Raw genomic sequence first — 13951 nt, forward strand, 5'->3', positions numbered from 1 at the left:
CTTAATTTATCTAGTGTTGTTTTGGAGATCATATTTGCAGCATACTTTTATATAGATTTGGGTGTTGACACATATTATCTCATTTTAAGGTATACGTGGTAAACTTCTCGTTTAATTAAAGCTATTTTTTTAATTGATGTGAGTTTTTACAGTTAAAAGCAGTGAAAATGCTCTTCCTAGCTAATCCTTTGATTACTGAATTATATATAACTATGAACTCTATGTATATATTGATTTTGAAAAATATTCACACATATATGTGTATATATAGAGTTATGAAGTTAGAGTTATGAAATGAGTTCAATTCACAGGAATTTTCCTCCCATTCTGGAGCGTGGAAGTGTCAATGCAGTTGAGAGTTAGATTTGTGTATGGCTCAGCTCTCCGTGGCTGATATCTGTGTGATTATGCAAGTATGCCAAGGGTGTAATTTGAAGACTGGTTGCACAGGTGTGACTAGGGGATAATTTGGCTGGCAGATGTTGATGGTGTACTGTAAAATTTTAGTTTGGCTTTGTGCTAGGTCAAGTATATCGTTAATACCATTAAAAATGATGTTTTACAAATAAAAGTATGCATTTCATAACAGAACTTTAGATGGACATTCTTCTAAAACAGCACCTGTGAAGCAGTAATTTTAAGAGCATTTCTATGTATGTCAAAAACAACTGCTGCCCCGGTTTTATTTTAAATCAGGTGTTCAATTTAAAGAAAAACTGCTGTTCCTTGTGCAATTATAGTTCTTCCATGTGTATACACATGCTCTTCTGCCAAAAGAGTTGAGTGGGGTGAAAAGATTGTTTCATGCAGGTTGTTCCTTCATATGCAGAGGAGAGTCGCCTATGTAACTCTGTTCTTAACTAATTCTTGAATGCTTGATCTTCTGACCTAACACGTTTTTTATAACACTCTTGTAAAAGAAAAACTTTAAAAAAATACTAAAGGTTACAGTTAAGCTTTAATGAGTCATTGTTAGGATTCGGTGTTCCAGATCAAGCACTGCAACATAGACTTAAGTTTTGCTTTAACTACGTAACAGAAGAGGGGATGGTATTTTGCAGAGAAGGATGTAGTAATGTTTGCATCTAGAAAGTGCTGAGAAAGGGAGCATGAAGTGGCAGAAAGATGTATTTGTGCCTGTCATTTCCAAAGCATTTGTAATATCTTGTGTTTCATTTTCTGATACAGACTCAAGCCTGACTTCAGAGTGATTATGGCTGGATTTTAATTTTGTACACCATGAAGCATTTCCCAGGCAATAAGAACACATGAAATAGCCCATTTTGTTTTGTGATTTAGATAAAACCTGAAGCAAATTTAATGGGAATATAAAAAAATAAATGTAATTCTCTCGCCTGAGAGCTCTTTTTCTGCTGAATATGAATCATTTGCTTCAAAAGCTGGGTTGTTGGATCTTCACAGGGAAAGTTGAGAGAATTTTTTGGTAATACAAGGATTCCTCTAAAGAGAGGTTTCTATTACCAGTTCTTCATAAAATGTCGATGTGGAGTTGATGGAAGAAGGTCTTCAGGTTAGGTAAAATAAAATTAATGAGAAGGGTGTTGCAAATGTCTCATCTCTAATTTGTCTCTTGATGTAGAAAATACTGGAAGGAATAGAAGCCTCCATATGTGAACAGGACTTGGACCATTTCTCTGGAAAGTAAGCAGTGATTGCAGTTTGGCTATTGTTGACTTTAAAGTTTGAGATGTTAAAATAATTTAACATAGTGTCACTTAGCACGTAATAACATTTAGTTACTACTAACCTGAAGTAAATTTGAAAAGGGTCTACGGAGTAAATTTAGTATCCTTACCGTGTTAATTCATTCCCTTTTGCATTGGTGTCTGAGACTTGCAGCTACTTACAGTGTTTTAAAACCTTGAACAGGCAGGGAAGTGCTTGCCTGCGGTGACTCAGAAACTTGTGACAGAGCAGGAACTAAACGCAGGTTTCCCATGCCGCAGACTGCTCTAGTACCACTAATTCTGCTTGTCAGGTTTCAAGGAATGCTGAATCTTCTTGTGTAACGTGGTGGTCTGTGAAGTCAGCAGTTCACAGCATATGGTTGCTGTGCCTCAGGTTGATAATGCTGGCTGAAGAGCACTCATATTTGTGAGACAAAGCCACTTCTAACTCGTGTTTTCATGGGAAGCATGTTCTGCAGGGCTACGGACAGCCAGCGCTGGTGCTCTGGACGCAAATATGACCGTGGTAACTTACCAGTAGTCAAGTTTGAGAATGCAAATAACATTGCTATAATTAATTAAAAAATAAACAAAAGACTGTTAATGGTGACAGTCGAATCCCTGTGCTACAGTACCACAGAAACAGTTGATTTAAAACTAATGAGCAGGGAAAAAACAAGTCACTTAAGTAAACTGTGTTGGTTTTAGTGGAGGCACATGTACTAAAGAGAATTGACACTAGAAACACAAGGCATGTAGATAATGGAAGTTTAAAGAAAGGAAATACTGAAAGGTTTAAAGCTATCAAGAATGTGAAAATGCAACCGTATTTATGCAATTCTTTTACTAAGGTGATATATTTGTTATAAAGTAGACAATTTCACTGCTTTTTATTTTCTGCCTGTACTATATAATCAAAATACAAAAGCCAGTATCCCGTCCTAGATTTTTAGAGTTTTCCTTTTGAGTTACTTGTCCGTAGTATTAAATTTTATTTTAAAAATGTAGAAATGCCCATTTTAAAAGTATGGACTCGTTGCTTTACATCTGAAATGTTAAACACTTTATCCATTTGGTGTGTGTATGTGAAAGTAAGGATGTTGTCTTTATCTGTCATTGTTCTAAATGTTCTCACTTCAGAAGATTAAATAGTTGGGTTTAAAATATAGACATTGTACAAATTCTCCCTCAAAATGACTGAGGTAGTTAGAGATTCTGGGTAGGTTGGTTGCAGAAGTTCTGATAAATTAGTAATTTCAGATCATTTAAAAGTTCCAGTTGTTGGTAAGAGGGACTGAAAAAGGGAAAACTGAAAACACTGGAGTTTGATTCAGTCCTCCTGTACAGATGGACATCTGTTTTTATGGGAAAGAATCAAATCTGTGAATCGGCCCCCAGTGCCACTGCTGTGGGATCTGCGGTACTTGGATGTTCATGTTTGATGTACCTTGTGGCACAAAGATCTCTGCTCTCAGTTCCCGAAGCCCTCCCATGCACCCTCCACAGGCCATGTTCCCATTCTTCAGAGGGCTCCACTGTGTTCCAGGGTGCAGCCCTGCATACAGCAATTCAGAACAGATTAAAGATCACAGGAATAGATTATTATCTAAGATGGAAATATGTATGAACCTATGCAATGCATGAAATAGAGAGATCTTTACAAAAAATAGTCTATATACATAATTGTGGTCTGACTCCTCCTCCTGCAAAGCAGCTGTCTGCATTGGGATCGGTCTCTTGTGGGCCACGACTTTTTCTTTCATCAGGTCTGGTTATTTTGATGGTCTGCTCCCTATTTAGTTATGCAGGAAAGTAACTGAGCATAAAACAGATCTGGAATTTGAACTGGAATAGTTATCTCTGGAAGACTTTGCATGTGAAAGCACTTCAGAGTACAGGTATTTCTTTTCGTTGCGCTTTATTGAATTAAGGTAGGCACTTCCATACCACACCCTCTTCCCTGTGTCTGCCACAGACACAGGAATGGTGATGCAATATTGCATGGCAATTACAGTATACAGCGAAGAATATAGTTTTTGCAAAGTCAGACCGAGGACAGAAACACAGCACCCAAATTGCCACACTTGGTAGGATTTGTTGTTAATGCTTACAGAGTTGTTGTTTCGTGTGTTGTTGTTGTTTTTCTTAACTTGTATACAGAGTCCAGCTATGATATCTCAAAAAGCAGAATTAAATGCTTCCTGCTTTAGATGCTTCTGGGTGGTGGCATATGTTACAGCATGAAAAATAACTTGCTTTTTTTTCTGGTGCTGTTAATAACTTGCTTTGTAGCTGGCCACCCTGTATGCCTGCCTGCCTTTTTATTGCAACATGCTGAGCCTGGAACTTTTAAAAAGGTAACTGTTTACCTGCATTTATAGAAATGAGTGTTCAGAGTTACTGCTGGAAGAGGATCCTGATGTAGTGCTGTGTGCACAGTAAAAGGAAACAAAATGTTACTAAAAAAATAAAACTGTTTTCCCTGATATTTGTTGTTTCTGTAGAGTTGTTTGTATTTTCATATGAAGTTTGTCTTTATTTTGTTAGGTTCTGTGGTTTCTGCCATGATCTTTATTTTGAAATCAGTACTTCTGCTTTATCTCAGCAGTACTGTGCTCAAGCTCTGGCAGACTGCAGAAAAACACTTCCAGTGTGGTGTCTAGCATGGGACAGGCGGTGTTTTGAATTCAAACCGTAGTTTGTGATGCTGTAGGTTCCAGGTGCAGGCATGCTGGAGGTTCAGGTGTCCTCTGTCAAGGAATGCTCTGGCTGCTGCCTGCTGGTATTGATGTGGAGGACACAGAGCTGGTGAGCTGAGAAAAGAGGAGGGTTTGGTCCCAGAGCCCCACTTAAGGTACAGTGCAAGAATGTGCATCTTTGAACAGTGTTTCTGTATCACCATCCTGATGCCTCTGTAGTAGGTGGGGATGTTCTGCAGTATCAGCAAGCTAAGTTATTTGCTCCTTTTGAAAAAGGAAAACTATGGTAAACTCCAATGTGGAAATGGTCCACAGCCTTTTAATGCAAGCATTTGCTTTTGATTTGTATTTAAAGAATGGTTCTTTTTCTTCCGTATTTGTAGCTATATGTAATGGAAAAAGTTGTTTCACTAGCCTAACTTTATTTTATTCCAATAGACTGCCAAATATCAATAATTTTTGCTATTGTTGCTTATACCAGTTTGTTTAATGTATCACTGTTTTCTTTTTCTAGTGGCAGCATTTGATAAGTTGCTTTTGGTCTAGCTTGAATTTTCAGAAACGTCCTTTATAGTTCCCTTAGCTTTCTCCTTCCAAGCTCAAAAGGAGGGGGAGATAAATGTAATATATTGCTTTATAATAATTTGTTGATGGTCTGAATTTACAAAGAAACGTTTTCTTATTTAGTTCTAAGCATTACTATAAGACCTGTGAGAGCTGGGATGTTCTCTGATGGTGTAGTACAGTGAGTGGGCAAAACTTAGTTTTTTGCTATTGATCAGACATTTCTAGTTTTCATTCTAGAATGAAATTTGGGGGTTTATCAGTTAGTTATTTATTGTCTGTGTACTTTGTTTCTGAGCTCATCTTTAATTGCAAGACTGGAATTATCCCAACAGTTTAGTCTGATATCCCAGGCTAGCAGAGTATGGGTTATTTGCTTCTTGAAATTGATAAAGTTCTTTGCATTTAAAAATGAATGCCACGTTTTGTGTGGTTGTTGTACATCTTCTATAGGATGTTCTTCCTTCCTAATTGTACATTATAAGGTTGGTGGGAAGAAAATCTTTGGCAGCTAGAAATAGGCCACCTTCTGGCTGGATGTTCAACTATTCTCCTATCTATGCCAGAATATTAGTGATTAATATTAACAACACTGGCCAAGGCTCAAGTTTTTGTATTGGATTAGAAACAGGTCACTATAATTTAATGGGCGTAATAATATACTGATTTTGTTTACATAGTGCTGTTTGCATTTGCTACGTAACGTGTGCTGAATTTGGAGACGATCTGGATTGCCCACTAGCAGTGACTCACTGGTGATAGCATTCTGTGCAAGAGGACAGACTCGATAGCATCAGACACATGTTGAGGGTTAGGGTCTGGTGGTTCGCTGCAGATGTAGCCACACAAAGAGCGTGACCGGTCCCATGATTGTAAACCCATGGGGGTTTCCTTTCCTGATTATTAGAAGGAGGTGTTCGTAGAGAGCTGCTTTCTGGAGGCAAGAAATAAGTACCTGCAATTTCAGGCAGATGGGGTCACTACAAGGTAGTGGAAATTACAGTAACCTTGTATGACAAGGAGGTGAGGTGGAGAGGTGATGCTTTCCAAAATTCATTTGGAAATGAATTTGGAATATTAATTCTCATTTCCAAAATGAAATAATCATGAGATCTGCCTATTTTTTTATTTTTTTAAATTTTTGTATTGGCTTAAAATACACTGTTAGATTGGGTTGTTCTGGCTTTTGGTTGTTATGGAGAGCAGCCCTGAGGTGTCTGGAAATAACAAACAGAGTATCGTTAAGGGCACCAAAGCAAACGGTGTCTGGAAGGGTTGGAAAAATTCTTAATTCATAAATTAAGAACAATAGATGGAGACTAAATTGGGTTATGTAGTTGATTAATAATTTATGTCATGAACTGTAAATGCTTCTAAAATTTTGAAGCAGGTCAGTACGCACAGAGGCTGTGTGAGCGGCAATGTACTTTTGTGTCTAACAGCGTCAGGTTTCCATAGGGAGCCATACATTTGACGTTAACCATGCCAGGCTTTTTGTGATCTAAAGTTTTCCAGAATTCAAAATGGAAAAAAATAGGGCCCCCAAATGAGTTTAAAAATAACAGAAATAATAATAAAAAAAAATACTTTGAAGTTGCTCTCTGAGATACTTGTGCATAATACACTTAGTGCCATATGTATCTGCTGAGGTGTGGTGGTGGTGAGGGCAATATATGGTATTTTCAGTAGAGCCTGCTGAAACCTCTTTCCCTTCTGTTTTGCTGTACATTGGGCGAATATGAGTGCAAGAGAGGGGACAGAGGAAAGATAAATTGCTTGGAAAATCATTTTCAGAAATATTAAGCACATGCAGTTGGGCAACTGGCTTGTGCATAGTGCTGTAGTCCTAGAGTCTCTATCCCCAGCAGATTAAGACTTTTTCATAATTGAGCAGCCATGGGACAAAAATACGGTGTCCTAAGGACTTTTAATATGAAATTAACCTAGTGCCACTTTAAAAATGGCAAGGAAGTTCCCTACTTAAAATACACTGGTGCCCCTTTTTAATAGGAACAAAGTGTGCTTTTTAATTACCTTCATTCTTGAGATAATATTCACTTGGGTTTTCTTTATCAGTAACACTTGGTGTTACTTGAGCATGAGATTATGTACTTCGTATGTATGTGTATACATACACACTCACCATCCTTTTTTCTAAATAGGCACACATGCTTCTGTTGCATTCAGTAAACCTTCCTTCTGCCACCAGGGCAATATCAGTGAGTTTTGAATCTTTTTAATTTGTTGCTTGTAATATTTACAGATGTTACAGATATTACATTGTACAAATTTCTGATGATGTTCTCTAACTTTTCTGTATCTACTTTCGTGTTATTATTTAGACTAGTCTAATCATTATGTTCAACAGTTCATTTAGCCTTTGGGTTTTGACATTCTTTGGCTGATGTAGCATCTCAGAGAGTAAACTGTCAGTGTTTGCCACACGTTTGAACATTGTTATGAAGTGATCTAATTTCCAGTGCCCTGTAATGGGTATTTAAAAAAAAAAGTCTGATTTTCAAATATGATTGTACAGTTGAAAAAGTTAAAAGATTTTGTATTATCGTGTTGATGGCTGTAAGGCATTAAGAGTTTATAAATTTTGAATGTGAGTCTCTGGATTCAATTAGTTCCAAAATGTGATTGAAGATTTTATTGCATCACATCTAGAAACTTGTGATAAGGCATTTTTTCTGTCCTTGAACCATTTTTTCAGCATTATATAATTAGATTTTTTTTTCTGTCCCAGCCATTAAGATGACTATGTGAAGTTTTGTAGGTTTTGTGGTGTTTTCTTTTTTTCCCAAAACTCATATTCAGTTACCCTCTCGAAAGGAATTTAAAACACTAACCCCAAGTCTAATCTATTCAAAATGAGTGAAGATATTTCAGAAGTGGCTGGTGTTAACCTGAAGCTGTCGAAGGTGCCCTCTATTTCGGTGAGATGGGAGAGATTTAGTTTCAAGGATGGGTCTGGAGCTAATGCCTTTGAAAGGTGAGAAGCTGAGCTGGTGTCAATCTATTCACGTACGCTGCCGTTACTGCCATGGCATGTGAGATCTTCTCTCTTTATGAACTTTTCTTGAAACTGCTTTCCTCTTGTCTGCACCCCAGCCCAGCTTTTTCCCCAGTCAGATTCCCACCTCTTCCCGTTCGCACCGCGGTTCTTCTCACCCTGCTGGGGCTGCGCAAACTCTCTCTGCAGGCCCCGTGCCCCAGGTCACAGTGCATTGGGGGGCGCGTGCTGGTGGCTTTGCTCAGGGGACAGCCGCGGGAGGGAGAGCCCAGGGCCTGTGTCCAGCACTCCAGGGCGCGATCCTGGTGAATTTCTCAAAGGCCATTTCTGTGGCTTTTCTCAACCATGCCTGCTTTGGCTGGAAACTTTCTTGACTCGTAACAGGTAGGGATGTCGCATGTTGCACATATGGCGGTGAATGTTAAACATTGCTTGTATTTCGTTAGTTACTGACCTTTCTGGTAGGTGGCCTCTATTTGCATGTTACAGGGTTGATACAAGGTTCCACAGCCTTTCTTCAGCAGGATGTGAATTTTGAGCAGGAGGAAAGCATTAAGATGACTTTCTTGACCCAGACGCTGTTGCCTCAGTTTGTGTGCTGCCAGAACCACTGATCGCAACACGCCTCGGCTGAAGCTGGTACCCCCACGGTGCTGCCTCAGCCCGGAGCCCTGTGCAGCCATGCTCTGGTGCCGTCCCATTGCTCTGCCCTGGGGTTGCCCCGGTGGTGGTTTGGGCACCTGGTGCTGCAGCCATGGGGCTGTGCCTTGCTGGGCTCCATGGGAACCACTGGCTGGCCCCAATGGGAACTGGGGCTTGGGGCGGGGCTTTGGCCCATGGCACAGCGGGGGCGTGCATTTTGGGGTGCAGGGGGCTTTCCACGAGAGGTTGGTGCCTGCTGCTTCTGCCAAGGGCATTGCTCTTCCTTGATCTAGAACAAGGAATTCTTAAAATACCATTTTTCCCTTTTCACTCTTCCCATTGGCTGAACTTTTACAAATTTGTACAGTATTTGAATAATTTGTGTTGTGGGAACTAGTTTTTTTGCAGATGCGCACCCGGCACTCTGTAGGTTGTCAGTGCTGCCTAGAGACTTATCTCCACTGTGGGGGAACAGAGTAATAGTGCATGTAGTTTGGTTTGTTTTGGTTTTACCTATAGCAAGGCTTTTATAACTAAAAATACCTTTAAACTTTATTTCCAGTTTTACTTGGTTTGTAATTAACATTTTTTGGGGAATTCAGCAGGGGTGAATAGAGGTTAACTGTGTTACACTATTAGCACTTCTACTTGTGATAAACTTGTATCTTTTAAGACAGCTATAAACAATCAACTTCTTTGCCATCATGATGCATTATTCATCTTTTATGTTAACAGGGGAGATGAAACTGTAGGCTCTGGGCAGGTTTAGGCTTGGTAAATTACAGTTTATAGATTTATTCAGTTTCTTCAATGCTTGTTAATCTCAATGGTCTGGTTCACAGATTTCCTGCTCATTTCCATTCCCCGCTCATTTGGATGGCCCTTGGTTGTGGAATTTGTGCATGAAGGCTGGTCCCATACAGAAGTGGTAAAGCACAGCTGTACAATTCTTGTCTTCCTCACTGCTTTTGGAGCTTAGAAAGCTGAAGTGGGAAGTGCCTCTGTGCATAAGGTCTTTTGCATAGCTTGTAGGTTGCTTAATTTAACTGTTGTATGGGCTCTGGGAGGTGTAATTAGGCAAGCCAAAGCTCACCAAGCTAGTCTGACTGCCTAGGAAACTGGTCTGACACCCTGGTTTTCACCAGTGTTATCTGCGGGTTATTGGGGATCCCTGGATCAGGATGTATGGGTTCAGGTAAGACGAAGTGTGCACAAGCTTTTCTGAAATGTGTTTGCAATTTCTGAAAGGAAATGTTTTTAGAATCTTATGTATGAATATGCATGCAATTTCTAAGCTCTTCCCAAGCAAATGGCATGGTAAGAGTTTGTTCTGCTGTGTACAATCATTCTCTGTGTATAATTTGTTCTCCTAGACCACAGAACTGCAGTGTGCCATCATGAGTCTCCCACCTACGGGTGTTGGGGAAAAATAGCAGCAGTGATCAGTTGTCATAGGGGCTTATCATTTGAATCCCTCTGCTGCAGCAAGCTGGTGCAGTATCGCTTCCCCAGAATGTAGATTTGATTTGTCACAGATAACTTGAACTTTCCATCTCGGTAGAATGCCTTACAGTAGGAAAATATGGCTAAAGAAACAAGCGTTCCTTTCCTATCTCAACAATATCAGTTAAGGTCCACAACGCAAACCATTGTATGACTTTATTTCCAAAGATGAGAACTGGGTATTGTGTGTCCAACAAGTTGGAGTTGAAAGAGACTTGGGAGGGGTGAGATGCTGCTGCTAGTGGGTGTGTGAGACACAGTCAGCAACTGAACACCGAATCTTAGCCACCCATGTTTTACTAGCCTCTGGATTAGAGAGCTGGTTTTGTAGAAGGGTAAAATTGCCTGCCTATGATTGGTTACTTTGTGAACGTCAAGGGATAAGTTATTTTGTCTGTTGGGATCTCTTTCTTTGTTCACTTGATGCCCTGAATAACGTGTGTCTTGCAAAAGCATGCACAGTATGCTGCGTTGAGGTATCTGGTCCAAGTATGAGTAAGTTTGTTTGTGGTTGAAATGATTCTAAATATGGGAAGCTTGCCTATTGCCTAATATTCCCATGTCAAATACAAAGGAGATTAAAGATGAGGTTTATTTTGAGAGCTTTATACATACATGACGGGTACAGAGCTGGTGTACTTGCAGAGAAACACTTAAGGTGGTTGAGAATGTCATTGTGTAATGAAATCCAATTTTGGATAGCATTTTACTTAACCTAAAGTTCATTTTTTCAAAATTGAGGGATTATTTTTCCTGGTACTACTAGTGATTCCTTTTGCACAAGTAGGAGGAGAGTTGAGGGGGTGCAGTACAAAGTGTAGCATCCATATGTGGTAAGAAATATGGGACTTTTACCACTGTTGAACCCTTGAGAGAACTGTTTGGTCAGACAGCTGTTAACTGCGGTTTGGGGACATTTGAAAAAATTGAACTTTAGTTCTGTTCCACTGAATGTAAAACTTTGTAAACAGTGCCTTTTCAAGGTACTGGGCATACTTGAGTGCTTAAATGTTAAAACTAATTCTCAAATTTCGTCCTGTGAATTTCTTCGTTTGGGATATTCAATTAAATGTTTTGTGTTTCTTTTCTGGTATTTTCACAAGTGGTTTAGTCCAGCAAGTGGAAGCAATAGCTGTGCTTAAGCTGTAGGACTTAAAAATAAGAAAATGAGTCAATATTCTATCCTGGAAAAAAGCAGTGCAGTGATCTTATTTGTGTTTTTCCTTGTTACTTTTTTTTAATGCTTATACAGTAAACATGATTACTGAGGTCCTATCCTGAAGTTTGTGTGTTCATTAAAAATGGCTAGTTTCTTATTTCACTAAATACACAGCAACTTAAAATTCAGCTTGGGAATTGTTGTGTAGTGTACCCGTTTGTTACGCTCAAGTGATCTGGATGGAATGTTTTGAAAGTGCAATAGTAAAAAAACAAAACACTCCAACCCCCCAAACAAAAAAACAACACAAACCTTTAAGGATTTCAGGTACATTAAGCATATCTTTACTCATTTACCCTGCAGCTTCCAATAGGTAAATTCCACTTCAGAGTAATTAGCAGAAATTCATCCCTTGTTAAGTTTTCATGGCATAGATCTCTGTTCTGTGGAGCACTGCTGATAATCTACATGTAAAGTACCCACAGTTGGCATTACATATTTAGGGTTTGCTTCCATTTCTATCTAGTTTCTTTTGAAACTTCTTTGTAAATCAAGAAATAGTGTATGCAGAAGAAAACAAAATGCGTTTAGATGTAATCTCTACTCTATCCTCATTCTTTTTTTTCTCTCTTCTCTTACAGAAATGAGCCGTCAGACTGCTACAGCACTACCTACAGGTACTTCAAAGTGTACGCCATCACAGAGGGTGCCTGCACTGACTGGCACTACAGCTTCCAATAATGACTTGGCTAGTCTCTTTGAGTGTCCTGTTTGTTTTGACTATGTGCTGCCACCAATTCTTCAGTGTCAGAGTGGCCATCTTGTTTGTAGCAACTGTCGCCCCAAACTTACGTGCTGTCCAACTTGCCGAGGCCCGCTGGGCTCCATTCGTAACCTGGCTATGGAGAAAGTTGCCAATTCTGTACTATTCCCATGTAAATATGCCTCTTCCGGATGTGAGATAACTTTGCCACACACAGAAAAAGCAGACCATGAGGAGCTGTGTGAGTTTAGGCCTTATTCCTGTCCATGTCCTGGTGCTTCATGTAAATGGCAAGGTTCTCTGGATGCTGTAATGCCACATCTGATGCATCAACATAAGTCAATTACTACACTTCAGGGAGAAGATATAGTGTTCCTTGCTACAGACATTAATCTTCCTGGTGCTGTTGACTGGGTTATGATGCAGTCTTGTTTTGGCTTTCATTTCATGTTAGTATTGGAGAAACAGGAAAAATATGATGGTCACCAGCAGTTCTTTGCGATTGTACAGCTGATAGGAACACGCAAGCAAGCAGAAAACTTTGCTTATCGACTTGAGTTAAATGGTCATAGGCGGCGATTGACTTGGGAAGCAACTCCTCGATCTATCCATGAGGGAATTGCAACAGCCATTATGAATAGTGACTGTCTAGTCTTTGACACCAGCATTGCACAGCTCTTTGCAGAAAATGGCAATTTAGGCATCAATGTAACTATATCAATGTGTTGAAATGGCAATCAAACCTTTTCAGGCCAGTGTTGAAAACAGTCGCATTTAACTTAGCAGAAACTAGGGTAACCATCGTTGACTGTCAGACAAATTATTTGGTAGATGGAGGATAGACATATATGAAGGTAAATAAAAGGAAAGGCTGTTAAATTACAGGAAGCAGTTGCATGTAGTAACACTAATATATTTAAAATAAGTCAACAGTAAACCACTGAAAATATATATACACCCAAAATGGGCATCTTTTGTATTAAGAATTGATTCTACAGGAAATGTTGTAAAATAATTCTAAAAACTTGTTTGTAGATTGATTGTACTGTTGAAAAGGATACTGTTTCGTGTTTTTGTTTGTGTTCTTTTCCTCCCCCTTTGACTGACAAGCCATGTTGAGCGGTTTGGTCTTTGGCCGCTGCGTCCCACTCCCCTCCTCCCCCCCTCCTTTGTAAGTCACTACATAGTATTGCTGCTGTTTGTGTATATTTTTTGTGTATTTGCTAATTTTTATTAACTTCTAGTTTTTCATTAAATAAATATGACTTTCTTTTCTGTAATTCAGGTTTTTCTCTTTTTTTTGTATCTTTTTAAAATTAACTACAGGTGTCATCTTTTGATATGCATAATTGCTATGGTAAAATTAATATTTCTGTATGTTTGGTAAATTTTGTCTCTTTCCAGTAGTCAATTCATTGGTGATACTGTTCTTAACTGAGCTATTTTGTGAATGTATTGAACTTGAAAGGAATAATTATGTTCAAAGATGTATCAGGAATGAAAGCTCCTTTAAAAACAGGTCTAGATGTTGTTGTACTTTGAGTTATGATCTAACATAAATGAATTACCAAGATTTTTCCAAATTAAAAAAAAAAAAAAATCACGTTTCAAATTTAGAGATGCTTAGAAACTCAATTGCATCCTTGTATTTGTTGGTTTTCCAGTACAAAGAAGGTATTGTCTTGCACAGTATTTGTAACCATAAAACAGACCATTTGTTTAAAAAAAGCAAAAAAAAAAAAAAAAAAAAAAAAAAGGCAGTCAGAATGAGATGTTTGCAGTCTTTTTATATTTCTCATTAAAAGAATACCTGGCAAATTAAAATACAATTTTTTGCTTTTTGCTTTAGCTCAAAGTTTGACACATTACTACTACACTTGCTCAATTTCTTGTCCTCATGTCTCTTGGTTGTTACTA

At 38.8% G+C, this 13951-nt stretch overlaps 1 protein-coding gene across 6 annotated transcripts in view; it reads left to right on the forward strand.

The window, feature by feature from the left end:
- The window catches only part of SIAH1 (siah E3 ubiquitin protein ligase 1), a 71386-nt gene extending 58072 nt beyond the window's left edge, over positions 1-13314 (forward strand). For 4 of the 6 annotated variants that reach the window (XM_035543175.2, XM_035543183.2, XM_035543176.2 and 1 more), the window contains exon 2: positions 11913-13314. In XM_035543175.2, the coding sequence (XP_035399068.1) occupies positions 11915-12763 (849 nt within the window). In that variant the 5' untranslated portion in view covers positions 11913-11914 and the 3' untranslated portion in view covers positions 12764-13314. Of the gene's footprint in view, positions 1-1600; positions 1663-7129; positions 7171-7834; positions 7947-9451; positions 9538-11912 lie in introns of those variants that run through there. The other 2 variants (XM_035543177.2, XM_035543178.2) reach the window with 2 other exon arrangements.
- The last annotated feature ends 637 nt before the right edge of the window (positions 13315-13951 follow it).

Source organism: Cygnus atratus, chromosome 12 (assembly GCF_013377495.2).
Source record: "Cygnus atratus isolate AKBS03 ecotype Queensland, Australia chromosome 12, CAtr_DNAZoo_HiC_assembly, whole genome shotgun sequence".
NCBI classification, from domain to species: domain Eukaryota; kingdom Metazoa; phylum Chordata; class Aves; order Anseriformes; family Anatidae; genus Cygnus; species Cygnus atratus.